The following is a 12,133-nucleotide window of genomic DNA, read 5'->3' as shown; positions in this document are numbered from 1 at the left end:
CCCTCCCTGGCAGCGCTGAAGGGCAGGCCGGGTGGGGCTCCGGGCAGCCTGGCCCGGGGCGGGGGGGGGGTCCCTGCCCGTGCAGGGGGGCTGGGGCGAGGTGGCCCCTCGGGCCAACGGCCCCAACCCAAACCACGCTGTGGCTAGCAATGAGCGCCTTACATCCGACTCCTCCTCACGCCCAGGAGCCCTCAGGCCTCCCCCCTGCCGCGGGGGCGGCGGGGCTGCCCGCACACAGCCCTGCCCGCACGCGGCGGCCCCGCACGCGCGCCGGCACCGCCCCTCCCCTCCCCCCCCCGCCCCGGGCCGGCCGCCGGGCGGCAGCGCGCAGGCGCAGAGCCGCGAGCGCGCGGCGGCGGGCCCCGGCGGCTGCGCGCGAGCTGCGGCCGTTGCCCCGCCCGCGCGGGGGAGGCGGGCGCGCGGGGGTGGCGGCGCGGCGGGGCGATGTTCGTGGCGCGCAGCATCGCGGCGGATCACCGCGACCTCATCCACGATGTCTCCTTCGACTTCCACGGGCGCCGCATGGCCACCTGCTCCAGCGACCAGAGCGTCAAGGTGAGCGGCGGCCGTCGGGGCTGGAGCGGGGGCGGCGGCGTCTGCCGGAGCTGGCGCGGCACGGGCGGTGCGCGGCCTACCGGGCAGCCCGGCGGGCCTCGGGGGGCGGCGGGGCCCGGCCGGGCCGCGGCATTCCCGCTCACGGCAGGTCGGGGCCTCCAGGCGGGAGGGGCCTGCACCGCCGCGCTGGGTCCCGGGAGCGAGGGGCAGCGCTCGGCGTCCCGTCCGGTCCTGTCCCGTCCCGTCCCGTCCTGTCCCGTCCCGTCCCGTCCCGGTCCGGCGGCAGGTTGCGGCTGCGGCCCGTAGCGAAAGGCGAGCGGTATCGGGCTGCGGAGGCGCGGGTTTCACGCGTGATGCACGTTGCTGGGTGTGCGCCTGTACACACACGCGCGCGCACGCACGGAAACACAACTTTTTTTTCCCGAGCCTCTGCTGCAGCTGGGGAAGAGTTTGAGACTAGAGTGTGGCTACGGCGGTGCTGCGTGTTTTGTTGCTTCAGCTGAGGAATCTGTATTTATTTAAGAGCACTAAGGGAAAGGGAAGCTACTGTTTCATAAGGAGGTGTCAGTAAGCAAAGGCTGAAATGTGGTCCCTGTGCTCTGGCGGGTTTGGGAAACTAGAATACCAGAAATCTTAATTTTACATTATTTTAGAGGAAATTAAAAAATAGTAAACAAAAAGTTAATTGCTTTTTCTATTTTTTGCGCATAGTGAGAAGATGGACAAAAGTTCAGAGTTACATGGTTAAATTTGAGAAATGTAATTTGCAGAGAGAAGTCATATATTTTATAAGACCAGGTAAATGGTTGATAAAGTTCCTTTTCCACAGAAAGCTACGTCAAAAGTAGATCAGCCTTAAAAAGAAGTGAGCAGCCCCTTCTCCCTGGCTATGTATTAAAAAACAAACAAGAAATCAACAAAAAAACCTGCTCCCCCAGAAAGTAAGGCAAAGTCATATCAGTCTTTGGTCTGGACTGATTACGTTCAGCTTGTAGACTGAAAAGAATGTTCTTAAGAAAGATGCCAAGAGGTAGGTAAAATTTGGAAAGTATATGATGTAGCAATATAACACTACTTTCCAATCATAACAGTATTCTTCATGAGACAGTTGAGTTTTTCTCTTCACCAGAGTTTTACAGCACTTGTAAAGCAGTAGTGGTGTATCTAGCACAGGTCTCATTCTCACTAGACAGGCCCTGTGATGTAGGTGGGCTGTGACGATCATCACCAAAGACGTATTAGAGATCCAGAATTGCAAAAGTGAGGTGACTTCATAAAAAGTTACACAGCGAAGGAGTGACGTAAGGAGTGTATACAAGGCTTCTAGAGAGGTGTCTTTTATCTGGTTAGATTAATTATTTCCTTTGCAGTTTTTCTGAAAGACTCATGGGAAATCAAGACAGAGGAAGGTTAAGTGACTTGTGTATAGTTGTATCAAGGCTGAAATACTGGAAAGAGAAACAAGATCTGTTCCCCCTTTAGCTTAGTTTTACTTTTGCTGTCCTGCTCTGTCTTTGGGATGATTGCCAGGGGCCACATTAGGGTTTTTGGATCACATCTGAACACATGCTACAGTGAGGACTATGAGGGCTCTGTAGTGAAACTGAGTAGTGTACCTATGGAACAGAGTGAATTAAGTGTTGAGAATTGTAACTAATGTATTGCTTAAAAAAAGATAGACTAAATATGATAGTGGATTTTGTTATTGTATGCCTCTTCTCCTGACCTGTAGTAGGGATATTTTCAAGGCTGAGTGCAGTCATGTACAGATAGGGTTTTCCAGATGAAAATGTTTAGTGTTGTGTGTGTGTATATATATATTATTTTTTCTAACAGCTGTGTTTTTTAGTGCTTCTTATTAAGCCTTACATACAGATTGTATTAATGTATTTTGATTTCTCAATAGGTTTGGGACAAAAGTGAAAATGGGGATTGGCATTGCACTGCCAGCTGGAAGGTTTGTATTTATAAAAATTACATAGTTATAACCATAAATTCGCTTGTTTTTATAGAAACTTAGTTTTTCCTGGCTTATATAGTAGCAATACTTTTGGTTTGTTGTAGATCCTGTATTTCTTATGGCATAATACTTTTTCTCTGCTTTTATAAAACGTCTCTAGTGCCTTTCACTTAAAGCAGAGGCTAGCGTGCAGTCTTATATTGTTAGTACATAGTTATGTTGGCAGACTTTGTTATCAATAAACTTAGCAGTAGCTGATGTTTAGGGAGTTGGAAAACAGTACCTTCTTTTTTAATTGAATATTTCCTTTTTGTATATTGTAAGACAAAAAAAAGGGAAAGAAAAAAAAAAAAGGAAGAAATCTAGCTATTAAATGTTACATCTGACCTCTGTTGTCTTTTTTTCAAAACCTTGCCGAGCACTGTGTTATGTGGAGACTCTGCTTCATGAGGGTAATTAGTGCATTCAGCTTCTGAATTGTCCTTAAGCTGATACTTAATAGGACCACAATACAGTAATCCCTGTAAAGAGAAAGGCAAGTGAAGCTTTTGAATTCTCCTTCTCTAAAAAAAAGAAAAGCATTAGGTTGACTAGGTACAAGAGAGAAGTTTCACATAAACAATAAGATAAAGGTCTGCTTTGGAAGATACAGCTAGAAGTGAGTGTGGTAATGGCTGAAAATTGAAAACCAAGCAGTACTTTGTGTCAGAGCAGACTCTTAGCTTGGATCTTACACTTTAAGGGAGTAATAAATAATGCCTTGAAATACACTTGTAATACTTACCTTTTAATCATTACTTGATAGCATCAAAACTTTGCAGTGCTTATAGGAGTAAACAAATGCAACAGCTGCTGTGTAACTTTGAGCTTTATAAAACAACATAGGTTTCAAAGGAATAGTCTCACTACTTCCTAGAATTTACTTCTGCTTCTGTAGAACATCATGGCAATGTACGATCACTTGGACTGATACAGTAAATGTTTCTCTATAGTAATTTGGTGTTATCTTGCAGACACATAGTGGATCTGTGTGGCGTGTGACGTGGGCCCATCCTGAATTTGGGCAGGTCCTGGCTTCCTGCTCTTTTGATAGAACTGCAGCTGTATGGGAAGAAATAGTGGGAGAGTCAAATGATAAACTCCGAGGCCAGAGTCACTGGGTGAGACTTTTCATTTATTAATTACACTTTCTGTATGTTCTTATACAAACAGATTAACTGTGCTTCATTGATCTGTTTGCTTATCACAATGGGCTCCAGCTTTAACTTGCAGAATTAAACAGAAGACTGAACGTGAAAATTGTTCTAAATACCAGGTTACTGGATGTTTCTGGTTTCGGAACATTTTATTTCTGAAACAAGAAAAGCATGCTGTTTTCTCATGTTAATATGAAGTCTTCTTCATTTTGCCTATGTTTTGTTAATTTGTGGCAGTATTCCAATATAGAGTAAATATTTTAAACCATATGGGGAAAACAGCTACATGACAACATTCAAGCCAGTTAGTGTCACAGCTGGTGGTGTTTCTTAATAAGATGTTCCTTGGCAAACAACTTCCAGGCATGAATTCCTACCTGCCCTAGTTGTGAGGTTGTTCTTCTGTGGCAAGAGCTTATTTGAAACTGTCTCGTAGATCATGTTGAAGGGGGGGGAAATAGTTTGCTCAAAGTAAATTTTCTGGGTAGCATTTCATCAGGGGAATTTTAGATCTTAACATTATTTTGCAGTTGTTATTCATGTGTAATCTTACGTAACTCAGTATAGTATTCCTACCTATAATGTTTTATTTTGTATTAGGTTGCTAAAATATCTGCAGTTTTCTACTTTCTGCTAACACTAAAATACAGGATTGTGAAGAGTTGGGTTGTTAGCACCTTTGGCATCCAGTGGGGTATGAAATCTGACTTCCACATGCAGGAGTCAGTTGTGATGTGTATTTTTCAGCTCAAACTCATATTTTCGTGACAGGAGAGGAGACAACTAGATAAGCAAATGTTTACAATGTTTTTTTCGTCTTTCACCCTAGTTAATGTTACTATCAAGTGTCTGATGTATTCACCCATTCCCTTGTCAGAAATCCTTCTTTTGAAGTTTCTGTTGGAAAATGCTTCATGGTAAACTTCAGCAGCACTGAAATTCAAAAGCAGAGTTGTTAGGCATCTCAGTTAATATTGCTACCAGTATAAGTGAAGAGGACAGTTTCAAACCCTCTGTGGCCCATACTCTTGTATTTCAAGCTTCTCTTATGCATTGTGGGCTTTTTTGTTCGGTTGTTGTGTTTTTTTCTGAAGAGCATAATCTAAACAACTCTTTTTGGTATCAGAACTTTTATACCACTGTGAGTATATTTCTTGATATTTGAAATTGCATCAGTGCAATGATGATGTCATTTCTCCAATTCATTTTTGTATGAAGATATTTTTATTTTTATTTAATTCTTGATGGAAGAGGTAAGTGATCCTATGAAATGGTGCCAGACTCATTAGCCTTCCTCAGGAAATATTTTTTTTATGGAAATGTCTAGCATTTCCTTAAGAATTTTTGGCTTTCTTTGCAGGTAAAGAGGACCACTCTGGTAGACAGTAGGACATCTGTTACAGATGTAAAGTTTGCACCCAAGCATATGGGTCTTATGTTAGCAACCTGTTCAGCAGATGGAGTTGTAAGGATATATGAAGCTCCAGATGTGATGAATCTAAGTCAGTGGTCACTGCAGCATGAAATCTCATGTAAGCTAAGCTGCAGTTGTATTTCTTGGAATCCTTCAAGGTATGGTATTAAAATCATAGGTTTTGCTTTATGACTGTTTTAAGATCCAAAGAGTTAGTTCTGAAATTTTGTAGAGTTAACTCCTAAAATATGCTTGGAGAAGACCGGGTGTACATTGCTCAGATGTAAAAGAAAACTGCTAACATTTATTTTAATAAAGCAAGTTTGGCAGAGCCAGAAAAGTGTTACAAAAAGTCCTGTGCTCTGTAAGGTGATATTCCCAGCTTACTTATTTTTATCAAGTAATGAGCTATGGAGTGCTCTTTATCGTACAAAACTTAACTGGGTTTTCCGTAAGATAAAGTGCTTATAAAGGGACAAGCCCTGTACCTTTCTCCTTTGCTTAAGAAAGGTGTTGCAATAGGTGATTATTTTGACAACTCTCACAAAGACAAGAACCCTTGCCAGTGCAACAGAGTACTAGGGACCGTGAGAGTCTTGCTAGCACAAATACAGAGCCTAAGAGCTGTTCTTTTAGTTATATCCTCAGTGATACACTTAACGTTCTTGAACAGGAAGGAATTGAAGAGGAGTTTGATGGTTGGGTAGTCCCCACCCGGAAGAACACATAGAAGCAGAGGTTCTCCTTCATTTCTCATCTTGCATCCTCCCCCAGCAATAACAGGAAGGGGAAAACCATTTGGGGCTGAACTGCTTTGGATTTTGTTTGTTCAGAAGCACTTAATGCCTTTTGCTGCAGATGTACTGGTCTGTGTCCTGCTGATCCAGAAATTCTATTTGTTAGTAGTAGTCAGTTCTGAAGGTTCGGAGTACAGGCTTTCTCTGTAATGCATGGGATGTGGTCAAAAGTTGATTTTAAAAACTAGAACTTACCTGTGTTTAGCTTGTGTAATCTGTTTTCTAAAACCTGAATGAAATCCCACTAAATCAATCATTAAAAGTACTGCAAAGAATGCAGAATTTGCCATTAAAGTTGTGGCAAATACTTAACTGCAGTTGCATACATAGAATCAATCCTGCTCTCTGGGACTATCATCTTGAATTGCCAAATAATGTTTCCTGATTATTTTTCCTCAGTGGTTGTATAAAGTGGGCTTTCAAAATAACAGAATGGACATTGTACCAGCAACTGTGAACAGTGCTTCTTGTTCATGTGTCCTTGTGATATTTTTTTCCCTTTTCACATTTTTTTTGTTACTGTTTAGTTTTCTTTATAGATCATGTATCTGAATTTTTTAAAATGGCTTGATGTACTTTCTGTGAAATAATTTGTGAATATAACAGTATTTGTTTCCACCTTTAGCTCTCGAGCACATTCTCCCATGATAGCTGTAGGAAGTGATGACAACAGTCCAAATATATTGGCTAAGGTTCAAATTTATGAATATAATGAAAATACCAGGTATGTTAAATGACAATATATAATGTTTGTGGGATTGTAAGGTAGTTTGTAATATATGGCCTTTTATTATATTCCTATCATTAGATGTGGAATGGAGTAGTAAAGAATACCATAATTTTGTCTGTGAGCCATTGGGTGGGAGAGGAGGGGGAAACCTCAGGATGGTAACTCAGGTTAACAGACATGGTATTGATAATTTTGTTTCGTCTTGGTGCAGAAGTGCCAGTGTTCGTACCAGCATTTAAAAGGGAGAATTGTTTCTGCTTCTACTAATGTATATGCTTAATTTTGCGCAAGTGATTTATAGGGTTAAGTTGAAACTTGAATTGTGTTGCACTAGGCACTGTTTTGTTCAAGCTGACCTTAAAGAAGCTTTTAAAAGCATCTTTCTAGTGACAGAAAGCCCTGTGAATTACTTGTTCTGTGGAAGTTCAGTTTGTACAGTTAAGAATTCAAAACCAGAAAAGGTGAGCAAGTGTGTGACCAACCACTTTCACTTAGATGATGACAGAAAACTTGGGTTTCATTCAGGGTGATTGCTGTGTGAATGGAACCAAGGTGTTTTGTGGGTATTTGTCAGGCTTCAAAGTTTTCTGTGTATTAACAGTGAAGAAAAGTTGTTCTAACTTATCTGGTGGTAAATGGAAAATGGAATGCATGTTTATCATACAGTGAAGGAGGCAGATACTGGTCTGCTTACAGGCACAGTAGTTACTGAGATAAAAATTGCCTGTAGATTTGTGAATGGAAGAATCTTTTTATTTCGCTCTTCCAACTCTAGACAAAAATGTTCTCTGTACTGGAATCCATGCTTTGTTGTGTGATTTAGCATACTTTTTTTAGCAGGTACTGTATCTGATGCATTCAATTTCTGAAGAAATCAGCCTCTAATAATGACACGCAAATGTTATGTTAAATAATTTTTTTTTTTTTTTGCAAGTCTCATCATATATACTAACCTTTTTCCCTTGTTCCATTATGGCTGGCTTATGAACATTTATCACTGCCTATTTTGATTGCACTAAAGGTTAATTTTTTATGTCGTACAGGAAATACGCAAAAGCAGAAGCTCTGATGACAGTCACAGATCCTGTACATGATATTGCATTTGCTCCAAATCTGGGAAGGTCCTTCCACATCTTAGCTGTAGCAACCAAAGATGTACGGATTTTTACACTAAAACCTCTAAGGTGAGCTTAAAAGCAAGATAGTTTGGCATGATGTAGTGCCTACTATATAGTCTTATTTTAATAGTAGCTGCAAAGCAAAAGTAGTAAGTGAAAAAGTCTATAGTTTTGTCTGAATACCTCTTAATACAACTAACTTTAGTAACAATTGTTATATAAACTCCTTGAAAGATGTAGTCCTCTCTTGTTATCATGTTCAAGCCCAGATCTTTCAACAGTTTTGTGCAGAACTCTCACTTTTCTCTTAAACAGGAAAGAATTGACCTCATCTGGAGGATTAACAAAATTTGAAATTCATATTGTGGCACAGTTTGATAATCACAACTCCCAGGTGTGGCGAGTGAGCTGGAATATTACAGGCACAGTGCTTGCCTCCTCTGGTGATGATGGCTGCGTTAGGCTCTGGAAGGGTAAGGTCACCCACCTGAAATACATTAGATTTGTAGTATGCTGAATATACTTGAGAAACTTTACTCAAAAAATAATTTTTGTGTAAAAGTTCATATTTGTGAATGATAGATTTCTATATCTCCCATTTCCATTTCAGAGAGAGAAAGTAACTTTATATGCAGGAACACTTGCATAATTTAGTATACTGTGATTAGTTGTTACTGTAGCCTCAAATTGTTTCATTTATTGTTGGCATTGTCTCCGCCTGCTGCCAGAACAGAAAATCTGCATTCAGTCACACTGTTCAAGCAAACTGGCTTTTTTCTGTTCAAATTTCCAAAAGCAACAACAAAAAAAACCCTGTGGCAGTTTCCTCATCCGTTCTTGATTGTTTCTCAGTATTTTAATAAAAGAAACGCATTCTTACTACTTAACAAAAAGGGAGTTTTAAGTCACGGATAGGCAGAGAATGTTGGGACAGCCGAAGGGCCAGATCCTCAGCTGTTTGGAATTTATCTGTTGGTCTTGTGTTCAATTCTAATTCACACTAGGTGCATAGCGGTTGAAACATTATAGTTGTATCAAAAGTTGAGCTTCAGAAGAGAAACTTGACAGTTTTTTGTATCTATATTTGCAGCTAATTACATGGACAACTGGAAGTGTACTGGTATACTGAAAGGTAACGGGAGTCCAGTGAATGGTAGTTCTCAGCAGGGAATTTTTAATGCCTCTCTAGGTTCAGCCAATACCAGCCTACAGAACTCACTAAATGGATCATCTGCCAGCAGGTATGTTAAATAGTAGAGAGACTGAATTTCAGTAAGTAGTCTCTGAATCTTCTTAATTTCATTTAGCTTTTATTTTTGTTTTATAATTTTTTTAAGTGCAATGTAATTTATTGCCTGAATACTTCTGCAGGCTCTTCTAGTTTTGCTCTGTGGTGGTGTCTGTTATGTCGGTGTTAAGAGGAAAAGAAAATCATAAGCAATACTGAACCATTCTGTATAAATAAGCAATGTAAACAATGATTTTCACTTTTAGACCTTTCACATTATTAAAAATAAATTTTTGAAATAGTTTGAAAGAAGGAAAAGCTTCATCATACTGCTGTGTAACCTCCCTTTTGTTTTAGATGCATATTTAAAAGTGAAGCAAAAATGCCAGCAACAAATTCTGATTTTCACTGGGTTAATGTAGCAGAAGGGAAGGAGGAAAAGATGCTTTGTAATCATACAACAATCATATGGAAGTGTTAGTTAACTTGCATTTTTGCAGGTATAATATCAATTAAATAGAATTTTTGGGTTTCTCAGTCTTTCTCGTGCCATTCTTATTGCAGATTAACTTGCTTTCTCTTAATGTTTTTGTTCTGTAAGAGTTGTTGTTTAGTAGGTAAAGTTACCTACCTCTTTTGAAAACTGTTCTGATTTTTGCACACTGAAATTTAGAAATACACTGAGCCCTGCATTCATACAGTGCAATGTGTATTGTCAGCTTTGCAGGATGTGTCCTGTGTAAGGACTGGCTGTGGCCAAAATGGCTTTGAAGTTTTGTGGCCACCTTTATTTTTTTTTTTTCAAATGCCTTGGGTTAGCCTCCATTTTGATTAATCTGCAGCTACAAATACAGCTTTTATTTTTTTTTTCTTTTTTTTCTTCCCAGTTTAAATATTCGTATATAAAGTACTTTGAGAATTTGCTTTTGGAGAGCAGCCTTTGCCCCCCATCCCGCCTCCAGCACTTGATCCTGAGGGGGTTCTGGCTTCCAGATCCCTAGTTGCATTGAATAGAGAAAATAAAAATGATACTGGTTCCAGGCACTAGCGGGCGTAGCAAAAAAAAACACTGAAATGCAGTCTTGTCTTGGAAATGCAATATCCAGAGCTATGTAACTGTACTCACTTGGGCTCCTGTAGGGAGATACAGTCTTATTTTATACCTCTTTAGCGTAGGGTGTGGTCTCAGAGTCTCCCTATCAAAGAGGGTGCAGCTGCCAGCAAGATTACCCTACCCCATTGGTTGTTCTCTCCCTGGAGTTGGCAGCAAGCATTATGAAACAAATTTGTAGCCTTATTTTACACTCCCTCCATTTCTTTCTGTTTTAAAAGTTGGGGGGGAGGAGGGGCATTGTTTTTTAATAAATTACTGTTGGCTGCAATTTGGATTTTTTGTAACACAATAGGTCTGTGGCTGTGGAATTTCAAAATATATGTTGTCCTAGAATTGATCCTTACTATAAAAAAAGATGCACTTAACTACATGTCTTCTTTTGCAATTACATTGGCTTGAATTGCGTAAGCGCAGTTGCTAACTTTTTTTAGTGTATTAACACTGATAATAAAGATTCATGTACTGATACTTGACTAAATTGGTATGCTACACAATTTGTTCTGTCTGTGACTGTCCGTGTTACGTTTCAGTGTCTATACACTTAAACACTTGGATAAAGTATAAGCAGATCTGGAAAACCTTCTTAAAGCATGAACACCCAACTGGATTTATAATAAAAATAATTTCAGAACAGATGATGTAGATTGTTGGAAATTAAGTCAGTAAGGCTATATTGTTATGTTGATGTAACTGTGTGTCTAGATTTATGATACAATTTCCATTCTCCATTTGTATTATGTCCTTTTTAACAGAAAGCAGAGCTGATACCAAGCTAACTGGAGTAACTTTGGTGTTTTGCTGCTTGTTGCATGCACACAGGAATGGAAAACGAACTCCTTTTTCCCCTCCCCAACGCCGTTTGACCTCTCCCAAGACACCAGCAGCCTGCTAACTACTAAATGCTATTCAAAAAGCCTTTTTAAAATGTGTACGTTTTTTTGTACTAGCCTGCACAGTCTGAGACTGTTGGAACTGCTGATAGAAAAATACTTGGAGAGGCTTCTTGTTTGGAAAAAACCCACAAACAACTACCCAAACCTTAAAACTTCTATCAAAACAGTTTTTTTGCAAAGCTTGTAAAATTAAAAGACTAGTTGATGAGTAAAAATGATAATTTTTGTCCTTGATTGGGATGGGAGGAGGGAAGTGACCATTAAAATAATTTTCATTGAAATGGTTTTGTTAACTAATTTGTTTTGCATTTCATAGTGTTCAGCGTTTGCTTAAGATTCCTAAAGATCACAAGTTTGTAACTGTTTTGTAATATATGAAACTGTTAGTTTTAAAGGAATCAGAAGACTGTGTTTTGACAATTGTACAGATGGTAGCTTTTTAATAGTTTGGTATTGCTTCATTTATAACTTAGTATGACTCCAAATGAATGTGTTTTAAGTAATGTCATACTTTCTCCATCCTAAGAGAAGTACTTTTTCTGATACGTAGTTTTAAAAATATGTACTGATATGTACATTCCTATGCTACTAATTCCATGGAGTAACTAAAATTCTCTGAGCATAGTATCCTAAAAACCACAAACATCTGAGCCGTATAAAGATTGAAACCAAAATGCAGTTTGTTGTTAGTTGTCCCATAATTTCATTAATCATATAGCTATTCCTTCATGTAAGTCCACACAACTGTAAGCAAGAGAGAAAACATCTGTAGGTATCTAATATGGTTATACTTAAATGCACAACTATATACGGGTAAGTTCTAATAAAAATGGCAGAGAGGTGTCACAAAATTGCTTAATTCTGAGTCTTGCATTAACCAGGAATCTTAAATTTACTCTGAGGATTTTGCTGAGATATGTAAATACAAAGACTGTATTTCCTTGGAAGTAGCTATTCTCTGTAAATGTGTATTATCAAATCTAAAGTATTGTAAAAACAATGATGTTTTTATGCTAGAAGTGCTGTGAAGTTAACCTGAATTAGATGCATATGCAGAAAATGTACTTAGGTAATATTTAATGTGTATCTTGTGTTGCAAATGAAGCGTTACTAAAAGCTCTGTCAACA

At 39.6% G+C, this 12,133-nt stretch overlaps 1 protein-coding gene across 1 annotated transcript in view; it reads left to right on the top strand.

Moving 5' to 3' along the window:
* The first annotated feature begins 347 nt into the window (after positions 1-347).
* The window catches only part of CEP192 (centrosomal protein 192), an 84,472-nt gene continuing 72,686 nt past the window's right edge, over positions 348-12,133 (top strand). The window contains exons 1-8 of the mRNA XM_051610268.1: positions 348-555; positions 2,462-2,512; positions 3,529-3,675; positions 5,072-5,283; positions 6,548-6,646; positions 7,696-7,836; positions 8,086-8,243; positions 8,861-9,011. Of these exons, the coding sequence (XP_051466228.1) occupies positions 445-555; positions 2,462-2,512; positions 3,529-3,675; positions 5,072-5,283; positions 6,548-6,646; positions 7,696-7,836; positions 8,086-8,243; positions 8,861-9,011 (1,070 nt within the window). The 5' untranslated portion in view covers positions 348-444. The remainder of the gene's footprint in view (positions 556-2,461; positions 2,513-3,528; positions 3,676-5,071; positions 5,284-6,547; positions 6,647-7,695; positions 7,837-8,085; positions 8,244-8,860; positions 9,012-12,133) is intronic.

This window comes from Apus apus, chromosome 2, assembly GCF_020740795.1.
Source record: "Apus apus isolate bApuApu2 chromosome 2, bApuApu2.pri.cur, whole genome shotgun sequence".
Lineage (NCBI taxonomy): Eukaryota > Metazoa > Chordata > Aves > Apodiformes > Apodidae > Apus > Apus apus.
The sequence above is the reverse complement of the archived record's forward strand: the minus strand, read 5'-3'. Positions and strand labels throughout refer to the sequence as shown.